This window comes from Chroicocephalus ridibundus, chromosome Z, assembly GCF_963924245.1.
Source record: "Chroicocephalus ridibundus chromosome Z, bChrRid1.1, whole genome shotgun sequence".
In the NCBI taxonomy this organism is placed as follows: Eukaryota; Metazoa; Chordata; class Aves; order Charadriiformes; family Laridae; genus Chroicocephalus; species Chroicocephalus ridibundus.
This window is the reverse complement of record NC_086316.1, coordinates 58,004,306-58,018,154: the sequence shown is the minus strand read 5'-3', so window position 1 is coordinate 58,018,154 and position 13,849 is coordinate 58,004,306. Positions and strand designations below refer to the sequence as shown.

Below are 13,849 nucleotides of genomic sequence, written 5' to 3'. Positions count from 1 at the left end.
AAAAACATTATTAAAGTATAAGAGTAGGGACTAACACCAGTGGAAAATCCAGCCTACCAGCAACATACTGGACACAGCAAAATAGACATAAATTAGGAGCACATAAAATGGCTATATTTTTACTTCAAAATACGGAGATTATCAAAATTTTTATTTGCTCCTTTATGGACCTTTGAGTGTCCCCTTGGTATAGCAGGCCACACTCACTACTCTTGACAGGAAATACCTTATTGCTGATACACGATTGAAATATCACTCTGAACAGAGAAGAATTTTTGCCTTATCTCTGGACAGTTATCTGAAATAACTTCTTTCAAGCTTTTCCAATGCCTGTTTCCTGATTCTTGCTCAAACTGAAATGCAAAAAACCCAAAGACCACATGCAGAGCCCTCTGCATCCCACATCTAACAAAGGAGCCAGAAAACATCAATGAACTTTTCATAATAAAGCTCCAGAGTTTTATTCTGTGAACCTCAGAACATAAGAGACCTTAATTAATGAGCTCAAAGTTAACCATTATAATGGGCAACTTGTACTTCTCATTCTTCCAATTCAAATTTCACACAAAAATGCAACTGATCCCATTTCTGGCTTGCGGGATCTTCAGAAGCAGCACTGTAACGTGCTCATGTGTGCAAAGGCTAGCACAACAGGACTTTAAAAATGAAAACAGTCTTTGAAAACAACAGAATGCTTCATTTAATTTCATGTCTTATTATTGCTCTGTGATAAACAATATTCATGGGTTGCAACAGTTAGAACGAATTAGAAGCCACGGTCAGGGCATATTGTTTGCTGCTTGCTTGTTGTTGCTGCGTTTGTTTTCTGAACCTGGTGCTTATTAACATTGATTCATTATCATGCAGCCAGCTTCTCATTTATGAGACATACACTGAATATAAATCTCTCTCCCCTACCTACTGGGGAACAAAACTCTGAACAGGTTCCTGAAAACATAGCTGGAAAATCTGCATGAAGCTCATGACAGTCAGAAAGAGACATCTGCATTTACATGAAGAGCAAGCTACCTGAGGAAAATGGCAGAAGTGAACTGATGTTTCATTTGCATGGATCAACGTCCTCTCTTATTTTATTGTGCATGGAAAATCCCACCGAGGCTGCAGACATGCAGAGCTGGGAATGTGTGTCCTTGCCGAAAGACAAACTGGTTGAACTGAACTCTCAATAAATACATGCTTCTGCCTTTGAAAATACATGCTTTCTGGTTTTACGGCCTCACTTTCATAGCTCATCTGAAAATAGGCCAAGTCATGTTTCTCTGTTTGTGTTACATGGTGATATTATACTCCAATTTAGGATGAGGGCTTTGCATGAAAATTAAGGGAAAGAACAGAACACTGAAAATTCACAAGGTGCTTTTTAGAAGTACAAGGGCCACAAGTCTGCCATGCCTGTAATTTTCCAGTGGACTTGGATACGACAACATCCTCATATCTTGTTTCAGCAGTAATATGCACAAAGAGAGCAGCTCAGTGGCAGGTGGGCTGCTTATATTATCTGGATGCAATGATGAATGGAAACTATAAAGACTCTGAGAAGAATGGCATGACAATAGTTTTAATGGATTGTAATATCATTTGCTAGGGTCTGGTCAGGTCAAGTAATTTACGAACCAGAGAAACTTGGACAGTAAGAATAAACAGCATAAAATCAGAACACATTTTAATATGAGTCATAGGGCATATTCAAGATGTTTGAATATGCATTTACACCTGGCAAAAGTACATGGTTAGTTTTGAGCACATCATGAATTTCAAAACACTGAAGGCCCAGTTTGAACTGCAGTTCTTGATAGCTAAGGAATCTCATTATGGACACAGCCCAGAAGGAACACAGAACAGGTCATTTGGGCTAGAGAAGCCAAATGTGCCCACATATGGTACAATCCACTAAAGTCTTCTGCAGGCTATTGGCTACAACAGATAATGTGCCTTAATTATGCAAACCCTGTGGGTCACCAAGATCAAGAACATTTTCACTTTTTTTGTAATGTACAGCAAGTGGACATTTCAGATGGAGACTAGAAAAAGGAACGTCTGTCTTTCCACATGACACTTTGCATTGCTCAGGAAAGGGAACCCTCCCTATACGTGCATTGCTGTCAACAGGGATTCCATCCCCTCCTACATTCTCTGTGACACTACTGCCTCCGGTTATGCATAGCAAGTGCAAGCTAAACCAGAGGCGGATTATCTTATCCAGTCCGAGCTAATCTTAAGTAGGAAATGCGGTATCTATCAGAGCAAAGAAAACACCATCCTATAAATAAATGGAGAGGCTTGCCAGCTGAATGTTAGAAACAACACTGTTAGAGACAATATGACAGTTGCAAAACTTTGCTACTCCATCACCACAACCATACCTGTCTTTTGGTCACAGTGCCATCCACAGGATCTATGTACTCAAAACTGTCTGTTCTTTCCACACTGTAGATATTGTTACCCACAGCAAACTGCTGATGGCTGAATGATTTGTCAGTGATCAAAGCTTCCAGGTCTCTCATTATGAAATATGCTGTTCTGGGTTCCAGTGCTTCATAATCAAACCTTGCACACATGAAAAAAAAAAAAAAAATAGAACCAAGAAGTAAGTCCCCCACAGCTGAGAAAAGAGTTCTGCTTTCATAGAACTCCATGTACTCACAATTAGCAATTTACTACTTACTTCAAAAATCAGAGGTGGACCTCTGAAGTACTGATTGCAAATTAAACCAGGGCACACATGCAAGACCTGCGGAATTGTGTGTGTGCACCACGGTTGTACACTGGCCACCTCACTCTCAGTCAACAGAAATAATTTAGAAAATTCATGGTTTCTAAAGTAGCATAGAAAACTTCATCAATACAGAGCTAGCTTTCCACAGTTGAGGACACAATCAGTACAGTGCCCAACAGCCAAGTGAAACAGAAAACTTTGCTACAAGTTTTGAGGAACAGCTTTGTGCAAAAGATCTTACATGTATGTGAACTCCTCTGGATTAAGTCTATTCTAATAGAAAAAGAGACAGAAGGTAAGATGTAAATGACAATTAGAATTCACCCTTTGAGACCTTAATAAAAATGAGCAAATGTTCAGATCTTTGGAGGATTTCTCCTGAATTAGAAGTAGGCATAGTTCCAGTTCTCACTAAAAGCAGAAGTTCTCTTCTCAACAGGAAGCACATACAGAAACAAATGCAGGAGTAAATCTTGCTGCGATTTTGATTTTGCTATGCCTACAGATTCCACAAGTAAATAGTTCAAATCTTTCTGCCATTCGACATCAATTACTCATATACCATAAGTGACATATACACAACGCTCCTTCAGTAAGTAACTTCCACTGCCACTTACTCATCAGAAAAAAACCTGTCTACAGAACAGTGGAAATCTGTGGCAAATTATCATTCTGTGGACACAGTAAATGCACACCTATATGCAGCTGAGCACAACTAAACAAGCCATGGTTGTAGCAGGATTGTCGTATCAACTGCATAACTTCCTGTGTGGTTTTCTAATTTTTCTCACCTGCAGTAGTAGTGCCGGCCAAATTTTGCCCAGTGATCCCTGACAATCTCCTCCACGCTTTGCTTTCGAGCTGCTAGGATTGAAAGCCAAACTAGCACAGCCCACAGTCCATCTTTCTCTCGAAGGTGATCAGACCCTAGAGAGACAAACGTAAAACACATTATTTGGTATCACCGCAACTCAGAAAACAAGGTAAAGAGGCTGGGAAAATGTCTCATTTAACTTTGTGTGTCACACAGCAGGAATCAACAGTACTAACCTCCACAACTCTGATATCTTCCAGACGGACAACCAGAGCTAATGTTTAAAATGTGATTTATTTATATATGACAAAGTCCGTACTCCTAGGTTAAATAAAAATATGTACAAGTACTTGAATAGAAATGGTAGTAGGAGGAAAACGTTTTTAGTCATGTTCCTGCTCACTGACATAGAGGGTGTTTTCACACCTCTGGTACTGTTTCCCAGAACTGGGCTAGATAGGCAAACCCCTGGCCATGAACCAGAATTTTCTGAGTTAACGTTAGTCTAGTTCAACAGCATCACCTTATCTCTGCAGATGTCCATCCGTCAAGCTGCAGAGAAAGAATTTTCCCATTCCATGAAAAAATGAAGATTTCCAGAATGTTAATGACCTCCCATCAGGACAAAAAACAAGAGCCTGAAAATGTTTCTGGAAAAAAAACCCCAAACCCAAGAATAGCACTTTATCCCCTTTCTATATTTTTTCATACCTCTCAGTGGTAAAGACGTTTGGATGTTCAGATCTAAATCCCTTCCGAGGTTTGTATTTATGAAGAGAGAAATTGATCCAACAATGGAGACCAAGAACAATTTTGGAATACCCCACAGGACTTTGCACATACTCTCAGATATGGAAGGCACAAGTTCAAGTCTATTATCTGAATTCAAAAGCGCACAGATTTGGTCTTGCAGTTCCCAAGTCCAAAGCCAAAATGCCAACTTGGAGTAACAGACTGCTCTGCAATAGACACCTAATGTATCTTAACCAGAAAAATTTCTATGAAGTTAAGCTCTGCCTGTTAAAACTGGAATGTATCAATCAGCAAAAAGTTTCAATAAAATCAGTATTGTCTAACAGAAGACTGTTTCACGGGAAGGTTCTTGGTCAGCAAGTGCCCTCTCCTTTTGGATAATTTAGAAGAAGCTTTTGTGGCAATATGTATCTAACCCAGATTACCAATAAATCACAAGGAAGCATGCACAAGAATTAACACAAATTAAGTTCCAAGACACCTAACACTCAGTAGATGCTGATGATGACTACGTAAGGTAACAAACTCAAAAAAATTCAAGATAAATCAAATATATCACCATTGCTCTGGCTTAATAGTACTAGATTTGGTTGAAGTTTGTTAGCTGCAACCTTATCATTTTCTGTCTAGTCGCACATTACTGAAACTCCGAGTACAAAACAAGTGCAGTAATTCACAAGTTTTCTTTCCTCCATGAATTACGTACGGATCAGGGAAGCAACCAGTAGAACTGTGTGCTTAGAAGGTACTTAGCAAAATCTTCCAGAGAGGAATCTAACTACAAAGTCTTACGTTGAAAATCTGTTTTTTGAAATACTCTCCTTCATCAAACAAAAATCCTGTGTCAATGAGACTGCTTCGCAGTGCTGTGGTTTTACATAACAGCCTGCAAGGTCTACACAGCCATCTGTCAAATGGCTGTGGTTTGCTACTGGCAGAAGATATGGTTCCCACAACATAAATTGATGCACTGAAGCTGTTAATCCTGTGAAAAACTGTCAACAGAAAATTAAAGACATATAAGGAAAACGGCAAGATGTGCAGAGAGCCACAGTGATTCCTAGAGTTCAGTCTTGACATCCATCTTCCAGTCACTCCTGCTGCCTTGGACTTGTAGTCCCTCTTCTTGGGAGAGGGTAATGGTCACAGTAGCAGTTGCTCCTCATACGTATCCTCTAAGAGCCCATGGTCCTGGTCCTGCCACAGCTCCACCTGACACTTACACTTCTTGTGTTATGTTCAACCCTGTGGGTGGAGACCTCCAACAACCTGAATCTAACATTAAGCAAGTTAGATACCACAAAGTTAACTAAATGCAAATTACTATTTCAGCACAATATCTAAGTTGTATAGGAACGATGACTGAAGACTTGCGGAGAGGAAGAAGACTTACATGAAGATTAGGTTTGTGTCTTAAGTTAGCTAATGAGGAAAACAAGGACATAAAATACTGTAGACAGATTTAAGAGCTGAGAGAAAGTAATGTTCCTTTGCATTTGCAAAGGAGCTGTCATAATAGTAAGAATACCTACTTTCTGACACTTTTTATCTGCCTTGATCTGTGACCTGCAAACTCTCTGCAACAAGGGCAGTCTCCCACTACAGTGCTCAGAGCTATGGGCTGGTCCTCCAGGAGCTGCTGTAGAAGGAGCAGCAGCTCACTCTGCTCCCCTCTCCAGAGTCCCCACTGCTGCCAAAGCATGGAGCACAGACTAAGCAGAAAAAGAAAGGCCAGGGTTATTTATGAGATCCCGGACAGAGCTTCAGATAAGAACGGAAAACAAACCACAGGAAGTCAGCCCTTAGGACAACCAGGTCCTCACCTCTTCTGCTCCCCTGTCGTGATAACAGGCTAGATCAGCTGAAGGATGTTTTCCACAGAAACACCAGCAATAAGACCTATGAATAATAAAGTTAGCTTTGCTCACAAAAGGCATGGTCACAATCACTGCCATTGTAGCCAAGAGTCTGTTCCCAGATAACAGTGCCAGTGCAGGTTTCTGCCACCGCCACCGAATGAGAGACCTAGAACAGAACTGTCACTTCCCACTAGTGTCCATCGTTCGTTCCCCTGGCAGCAGCAGCAAGAGTTGACAGGTCACCCAAGGAGCTGGGGGATCCCTGGGGACCAGGAACAGTGGGGGATCCCTGGTGTCCGTCAGGGCCGGGCCTGGCAGCCAGGGCCTGTCCCAGCCCCAGCCCCGAGCAGGCGGATGGGGGAGCACCAGGGCGGCCCCAGACCCCGGCCTCGGGCACCTCCTTGGGGACGGGGCCAGGATGTGGGCCTGTGGGCATGGCTGTGGGGAGCTGGAGACCAGCCCTGCTGCGGCATCCCCCGGGGGGTGACATGGGGTCCTGGGCCCATGGGCAGGGTGGTGGAGCCCCAGGGGGTGGGCAGAACCCTGGTAAACAGCAAGCTCACCCCACCATGGCTGTTCCTTCCCTTCTTAACCTGTCTGCCCCTCCTTTCAGCCATAGCACTGAAAAATTCAATTTCACCTGAAAAGCCACCCCTGCTGCTGATATTACCCGCAACTTAAACTGCTTAAGTGTCTCAACAGACACCAGCAAGAGGTGGAGGCATGGTATGGAGCTAAACACCTCAGCAATCTGTTCCAATGCAAACAATCGTTTATTCTCCTGTTGTGTAACACTCTGCAGACTGCAATCCATCAACTCGTACGGTGAAAGGCACAGCATTCATTCAGCAAAATGGCCTATACATCATGACAACTGTGCAATGGTCTGAACTGAACACCAAAGAAGAGATGTGTTTTGATTTAACAAACACTTCGAGTGTGTTTCATTGAACTAAAATGGTCCAGTGAAACATGGACAGAAGAATTTTTGGAAAGGTCTCTGTTGTGCTCTGAGCCCTGTTCTGGCATGACTTAGCTCATAAATCTCTATGAAGAGGGATGAGTGTATACACGTATCATTCTTCTGATCCATTTAGCAGCTTTGGCATGTGTTGTGTCCTTCTGTGTCCTTCAGGATGACAATACAGATTGTTGCTTCTCTGGAAAGAGAAAGCATTGGAAGAAATAACCCAGAGGAAAATCCCTGGATGGAAAAGCTGGAAAAAACCCAGATGTTCCAGAATTGAAAATCACTGATTAAAAATGCTAGCCTGATGTGAGTACAATAATCCTGTGTGCCCACTAAGTGTCTCAGCTTGCTATTCTTAATAGGAGGAAAACTGACAACTGGGATTTCTCAGAACACATTTGTTCCAGCTCTTTTATTTCACCAGCATATCCACCAACTGGGTTACTATATGCATATATGTTGTTTTCTTTATTGCAAATTAAAACCCATTACCAAAACTCTGTTAGTCAACTCTGTTTTTCACCTACTGTACCTTTGCTGGTGGCTTTGGTCTCTCTCACTTACTGCTACTGCCCAGCTCACTTGGTAGAAACTCTAGGGAGGGAGCTCGTTCTGCTGCCTCTGTTCAGCTAACAGCATTCTTGTTTTCTTTACAGACGCAGTATCTGCTGCTATGAATCTGCAGAGGCAGAACTGCCCTATGCAAAGGGATCCAGCAAAAGGTGCCTCACAACTAATGTATTGTTGCAATTGCAATACTAACAGTCCTACTGGCTTGCTGGGAGCTCTCAGCAATCTTAGGGTACTTCTCAGTAATACTTCTAATTCCAAGGAATTTAATCCCAAGGAAATATCCAAGGCATTAATGAATTCCAGCACCTCTTTAAGGAGCTGAAGCAGAAAGAGGCAACAGAACAGTGGAGTCAACAACTATTTTTCTGATTATCCCATCATATTTAATTTGCCATCGGTAAGGGAAATTATAACAACGGCAACTACTTCGACAGCTTATTTTTAAGTTAATTTGTCAAATATTTCTCCATATAACAGTAGCAAAAGTTATTTTTTACTACTGCAACAGTCAATTGTTGTGGCCTGTCTCAGAGTAAACAATCTGGGATAAACTCTCAGAGCATGTTCCCATTCATAAAGAAGTACTCAGCTTATACAGGCTTAAATTGAAGTAAAGTCTTGAGTGCCAGTAGCCTGAGAAACAAAGTAAAATCATGTAAAAATGTTCATATTATGATTTTTCTTATGATACTGTAAATCTGTTGGGCATGCATGCTGCCTTTTACATATCTAATTTATTCTGTATCTGAGAAGATTTCCAGTTCCAAGACAGTGAGCCCTGAGGGTCATATGCATGAAGAAAATGTAATTGCTTTTCCCTAAATTACTTAACTCTATCGACCGTATTGAATCCTGTAAATGTGATTTTAAAACAAAAATCTGACTTCAGCGACTATACAAAATCACAGTAAATCATTCTGTTTGCATACACATTGAGTCTTATAAATTTATCACCCAGCAGTCTGAAACTTGACAATATTTTAGGCAAATGGAGATTTAGGGTCAGTCTGATCTGTTCCTTTATTCAAGTTAATGAGATTATTTTAGATTTGTGTTACTGTAACAGATACCACCAAACAGCTCTTCTAAGGCTTTCATTAATCTCAGCAGCACATCTTTAAAGTCTCCGCTAGTTCTTTTTCCACATAATCTTGCAGGAGAAGGTGGTTGGTGTTAATGGCATCTGGAAATGTGGAGATGAACCATGCAAATTTATGAAAGGTGTAGCAATTACTGAAGTGGCTTAAACTGCAGAAAGATAAATCAGCCACACAGCTCTCCTAATCCTGATTAATAGTTTGCTGATGAAATTTAGAAACTAGTTGCTGCTGCTGACGCCCTTCTCTGAACTGTGTCCTGGGCATTAGTCATAGAACTAGAAAGCTACTAACCTCATCTGACAAGCTCCCCACACTGCTACAAAAATGGAAGAAGTTTTTAAAGCATTGGTTGAGCTCCAAGATCAGCTGCCAGAAAACAAGTCTGGGAAACACAGCCCTATGGGATGTTTTCAAAATCTTTTGTCCTTTTATAGCAGAAAATTTGCTTTTATTTACTTGCCAGAGCAAAATCCCTTATGTTATAAAACCAAGGCTCTGCATTATTTGGAAATTAGAGCTGGGCTGGATTACCTGGGTGCGCAAGCAATGGGTCTCCAGTGCTGTTCGGTTAGTTTGATGACAGAATGTAGATAGATATCTGATTCTATTGATGATAGAATGTAGATGATGATAGAATGTACCTTTTTTTTACAGAAAACCCCTTTCTCTTGCACAGAACAGCAAGTTTCCCACTCTTATCAGCTATACGGTAGATTTCTTTAAATATTCCACGCTGAAAGCTAAAGAAGTGCCAAGTTTAAGTGCCCTAAATAGATATGATGGAGGGGAAAGCTGTAAAATTGATTCAAATGCCCAATACTGGCAGAAATTTGTGAGGGTCACGTAGCTTAGAAAATTACTAAAAGATTCGCAATAAGGTAAATATTTATTGCTAAAAACAGCTTGCATCGCTAAAGTATTGGTCACCTACAGACCAGCCTGCGTTTTACAAATAAACCTCCTGGCATATGAGATATTTTCAGACAGCTGCATTGAACTGAAAGATGATAAGGAAACTGAGAAAAGGGAGAGAACTGAGAAACAGTAGGGAGAAAAGCAAAATTTAGGTATCACAGTCGTTGCATAATTGTCCTGCAGGCACTGTCACAATTAATTTACACAGCAACTACACATGCACTGAGGAATTTAAACCCAGTGCTCAAGTTGTCTAGATGCCCATGTGACTGAATCTTGAGGGTTCAGACTAGTCTTTAGATGGCATTGGCTTAAATGGGAGGTCAGGAGGCTTTCTGCACTGAAGTGCTGCAGGTAGTACAACGCTCATCTGACCAGAACATACAAGGATGCACAGGTTAAATACAGCTGTAGAGCAGCTCTCCACGCTGGCCAGCAATATGTTGTTCAAACACCCTCAGAATTCACAAGAGACAGAATTTATCAGGAATCTGCAGAATTAATGGTAGGATAAGAGAACCAGATTCAGACAGGAACACAAAGAATGCTAGGAACACGGAGACTGGTCTGAAGTCAGGAGACGGGAGCTGCAAAATCGGGAGAGAGGCTATAGTACAAAATGCAATTGCTCTAGGGCCCTACAGAAGGATGTAAATGAAGGATAAAAGTCAAGTGCAAAACCAGAAAGAAGTCAGAGGAATTATCTTGCCTACCTCGAAGAACAGACAAACTCCAGAGGCCCTTCCTTGACCTCTAAGAGACACCTGTCCCTCTTTTCCAACTTCAACAACCATCTGATACTCAGGATAATAAAGTTAGGCCAATGCCCTCAGCGTTTCAGTAGATCAAGCCCTGAAATCACTTCTCTTGATTCCTATATAACTGCTCTGCAGGGCCAAAGTCCAGCAATGCTTGGGACAGCCTGCTTAGCAAGACCTGAACGTGCCTTTTCAATGTGCCAGAGAAATCTGATGTTTGGCATTTTTTTATAACTGCAACATAAAATTTTAATGACAAGTCTCCTGACAGGAGACAAGGCTTCTACTAAGCAACCAAAGATTCTTCCCTTCTCCCTGGGAAAGAAAGTATTTGCAGGAGTCGTACTCAACATCACCAGATGATGATGGTCTAGGAACGTTACTTCCCAAGCAGAAACAGGCCCTGATGCAGTGCTTTGTCATGGCATATGGCACATAGAGGCCAACCCTTCTTTCTCTACATACCTCTGCAGATAAAAGTGCATGCAGTAGCAGATGCTGTGCTCCATGGGCTAAGGTACCCAGATGTACCTAAGCCTATGGGAACTCACCATCAAACTCCTACAAACTCCTTCCAGTCAAACCCCGCACTTCCCCTTCTTCAGCCTGATGATGAAGGCAGGAGTTTTTTTCCAAATAATCTGGGTGCTAATGGGGTCATATTGATGTCTAAAGACCCACCCAAGTTTCATGGAAATATCTGGTTTTGGATGAGCAGGAGGAACTTCAATATTTAGATGAGAAGGGTACAGAACTGGCCTGGTGAAAAAGCATCAAAAAGCAGTGAGAGTTGAAAACTGTCCGGTCCAGATTTCTCATGGGCAAATGGAGACGCAGTCTAACAACACACCACAACAAATGGCAGTACATTCTGATAGGTACAAGACTTTCCTGCCCCTATCTCCAAGTTAGAACTCACTCAATAAGCTTGCAAAACAGCCTTTGAAAATATTTATTCAAAAGATATATCCAAGGCAACACAAATCTGTGCCAGTCACAGCAATTAAGCCAAGACATTCAGGTTGCTAATCATGGGACATTGGTTCCCACTCACAATAGAAAGAAAATGAACATTCATTATTAATTTAAATTCTCTTTTTACAGATAGACACCCAAAGAAATCTAACACGTTTTTGGTTCTTCCATCATAGTCCATTCAGATACTTACAGAAAGGTTAATGACAGGCTAACACATAAAGTGGCACGTCTGTGGCTTAAAGGTATCCTCATTTCTAAAAAAACAGCATTCTGCTCTAATTGACCTCAACCAACAAACTTAATACTAGACTTAACTCAAAGCAAAAAGAAATTTGTAACCAGGTTTCACTGCATGATAAATTATTTTCCATGGAAAGCTGTGGCCAATTAATTATATGCCAAAATAAAGAACTCCGCGGAACTCGCATCAAAATACAGATAAAATTATTAGCCAGGCAAATGGTTAAGTCATTCTGATACGTGTGTATTCAAAAACACTTGTAACATAACCCTACTAATAAATAGAAAGAAGAAATAATTTCTCAGGCAGAATTCAGGAAAAAAAAAAAAAGAAACACTGTGAAATTTATTCAGTTTTTCTCCTAAACAAAAAACATGTTTGTGCAGATTTACAGACTACATATTTTAATTGTTCACTGTAATGTTTCCTGTCAGTACTGAATTCATGAGGGCTCAAATTTGTCTTTCATTCTGCATTCTATTGTTTGACTGGTTCTTGGGACAGATAAGGGAGAAATACTTAGGGAAAACACAGATGCTGACATGTAACTGAATTTCGTCTAATGACGATTTTATATGACTTTTGAGCAATTGTGATGTTCTCAAAAGAGATGCGTGCAACAGGTTTGATTAGACACACCATTAGACAAACCAATCCTCATACTTTGCACACTGAACCGCACACATTAGGAAAAAAACGACATGGTTTCTCCAAACAGGCAAAATCCCCCCAAATGCTGCTGCAGCCTGTGGAAAGACTATTACAGTGGAACCAGTGACACCTTCCTGCAACATGTTCAAATCAGAAGAGAGTGCTGGGCACCTCCAAAAGCTGTCTGGGCAATGATGAGATTGCCTCTGGTTTCTGAATGTCCATCTTTCACAATTTTCATACCTCAAGTAACTAGACTCCAGAGTTGCAAGAAGACCCTCAAGATGTGAACAACTGTCAGTTCTCTGTTCCAGCTCAAGATAGAGATAATTCGCTGATTCTTTTGGATTTGACTTGAGTCATCCAGGAAAATTAAAAGTTGTCATTAAAAGTCTGTGGAAATTTTTGATTAAGTGTTACTTACCAGTGCCAAAGCTTTCCTCTCCACAAAGCGAGCAACGTCCAGAGTCCATGAGATTGGAAAAATATCTCCAACCTGTTGGTGTCTCATACACAGGAACCTTCATTACTTTCGCCACTCTGGAAAAGACACAATAAAACATCATACAATTAAGACAGTGCTTTTTTTACATATGGCCTGAGATCAGTTGAGGAACATTCTAGGTCTTGCTACGTCTCCTGACAGCTGGGCTATAAGTAAAAAAAGGAAAAAAAAAAAAAAAACAAACCAGAAAAAAAGAGAACAGATCAACAGCAGCATTCAAAACCAATCCTTGTTTCAGAACCTGACTTCAACCAGAACCCAGGTATGTTCATAGAGTAAGTGTAGTATTTTGGAAAACGTAGGACCTCAGCTCAATAGGCTTTACCAGTACCTTTGCTGAGCAAGAAACAGTTATACCTAGAGATACACAGCTTTGTTATGCTAATATTTTAATGCAAGTTAAAGCATCATGTTGAAGTACCTTCCTTTACAAAACACAAGTGGCCAACACTGATATGCTTGAAAGACACTTTTACTTCTGTTCATGTGTTCAAAGCCAAGACAATACAGGAATGTTTCCATGATGCAGCATCTCCTCTAAAAACAGCTTTCCCAGTCTCAACCTGAGTCTGAACTTACTTTCCCTGTGTCCTCTGACACACCTAAATGAAACACTCCCACTAGCTGGCTGAACTGACAGTATTTTCAAGAGCCAACATAAACCACCATATAAGCTGGATGCGCTTTCTCCTCCCCAGGTTGTTAACCGGTAATTATTCCTGTTATAAACTATAATGAAAAAATCCTTTCTTGAACTAAGAAAGGAAAAATAAAAAACAAACCACCAAATCCTCTAAGGAACTCACTACCAAGCTGGGATTTATGTAGAATTAATATTACCATTCTTCTTGTTTCTAATTATATTTGCTCATTTCCATTGTGTGCCTAGGATTTTCAGAGCCAACTGCTTTTTAATATGAAAAATAAAACTTGAGATACAGTCAAGCAATCTGACTGACTAATTAGAAAGGACCTTACGATCTCCCTAGGATTGC

General features: G+C 40.8%; 1 protein-coding gene across 1 annotated transcript in view; it reads right to left on the bottom strand.

Moving 5' to 3' along the window:
* Nucleotides 1-13,849, bottom strand: part of PGM5 (phosphoglucomutase 5) — an 81,666-nt gene that overhangs the window by 18,440 nt on the left and 49,377 nt on the right. The window contains exons 7-9 of the mRNA XM_063320435.1: nt 12,774-12,889; nt 3,529-3,664; nt 2,385-2,568 (exon numbers count right to left, since the gene is read on the bottom strand). Coding sequence (XP_063176505.1) covers nt 2,385-2,568; nt 3,529-3,664; nt 12,774-12,889 — 436 coding nt within the window. The remainder of the gene's footprint in view (nt 1-2,384; nt 2,569-3,528; nt 3,665-12,773; nt 12,890-13,849) is intronic.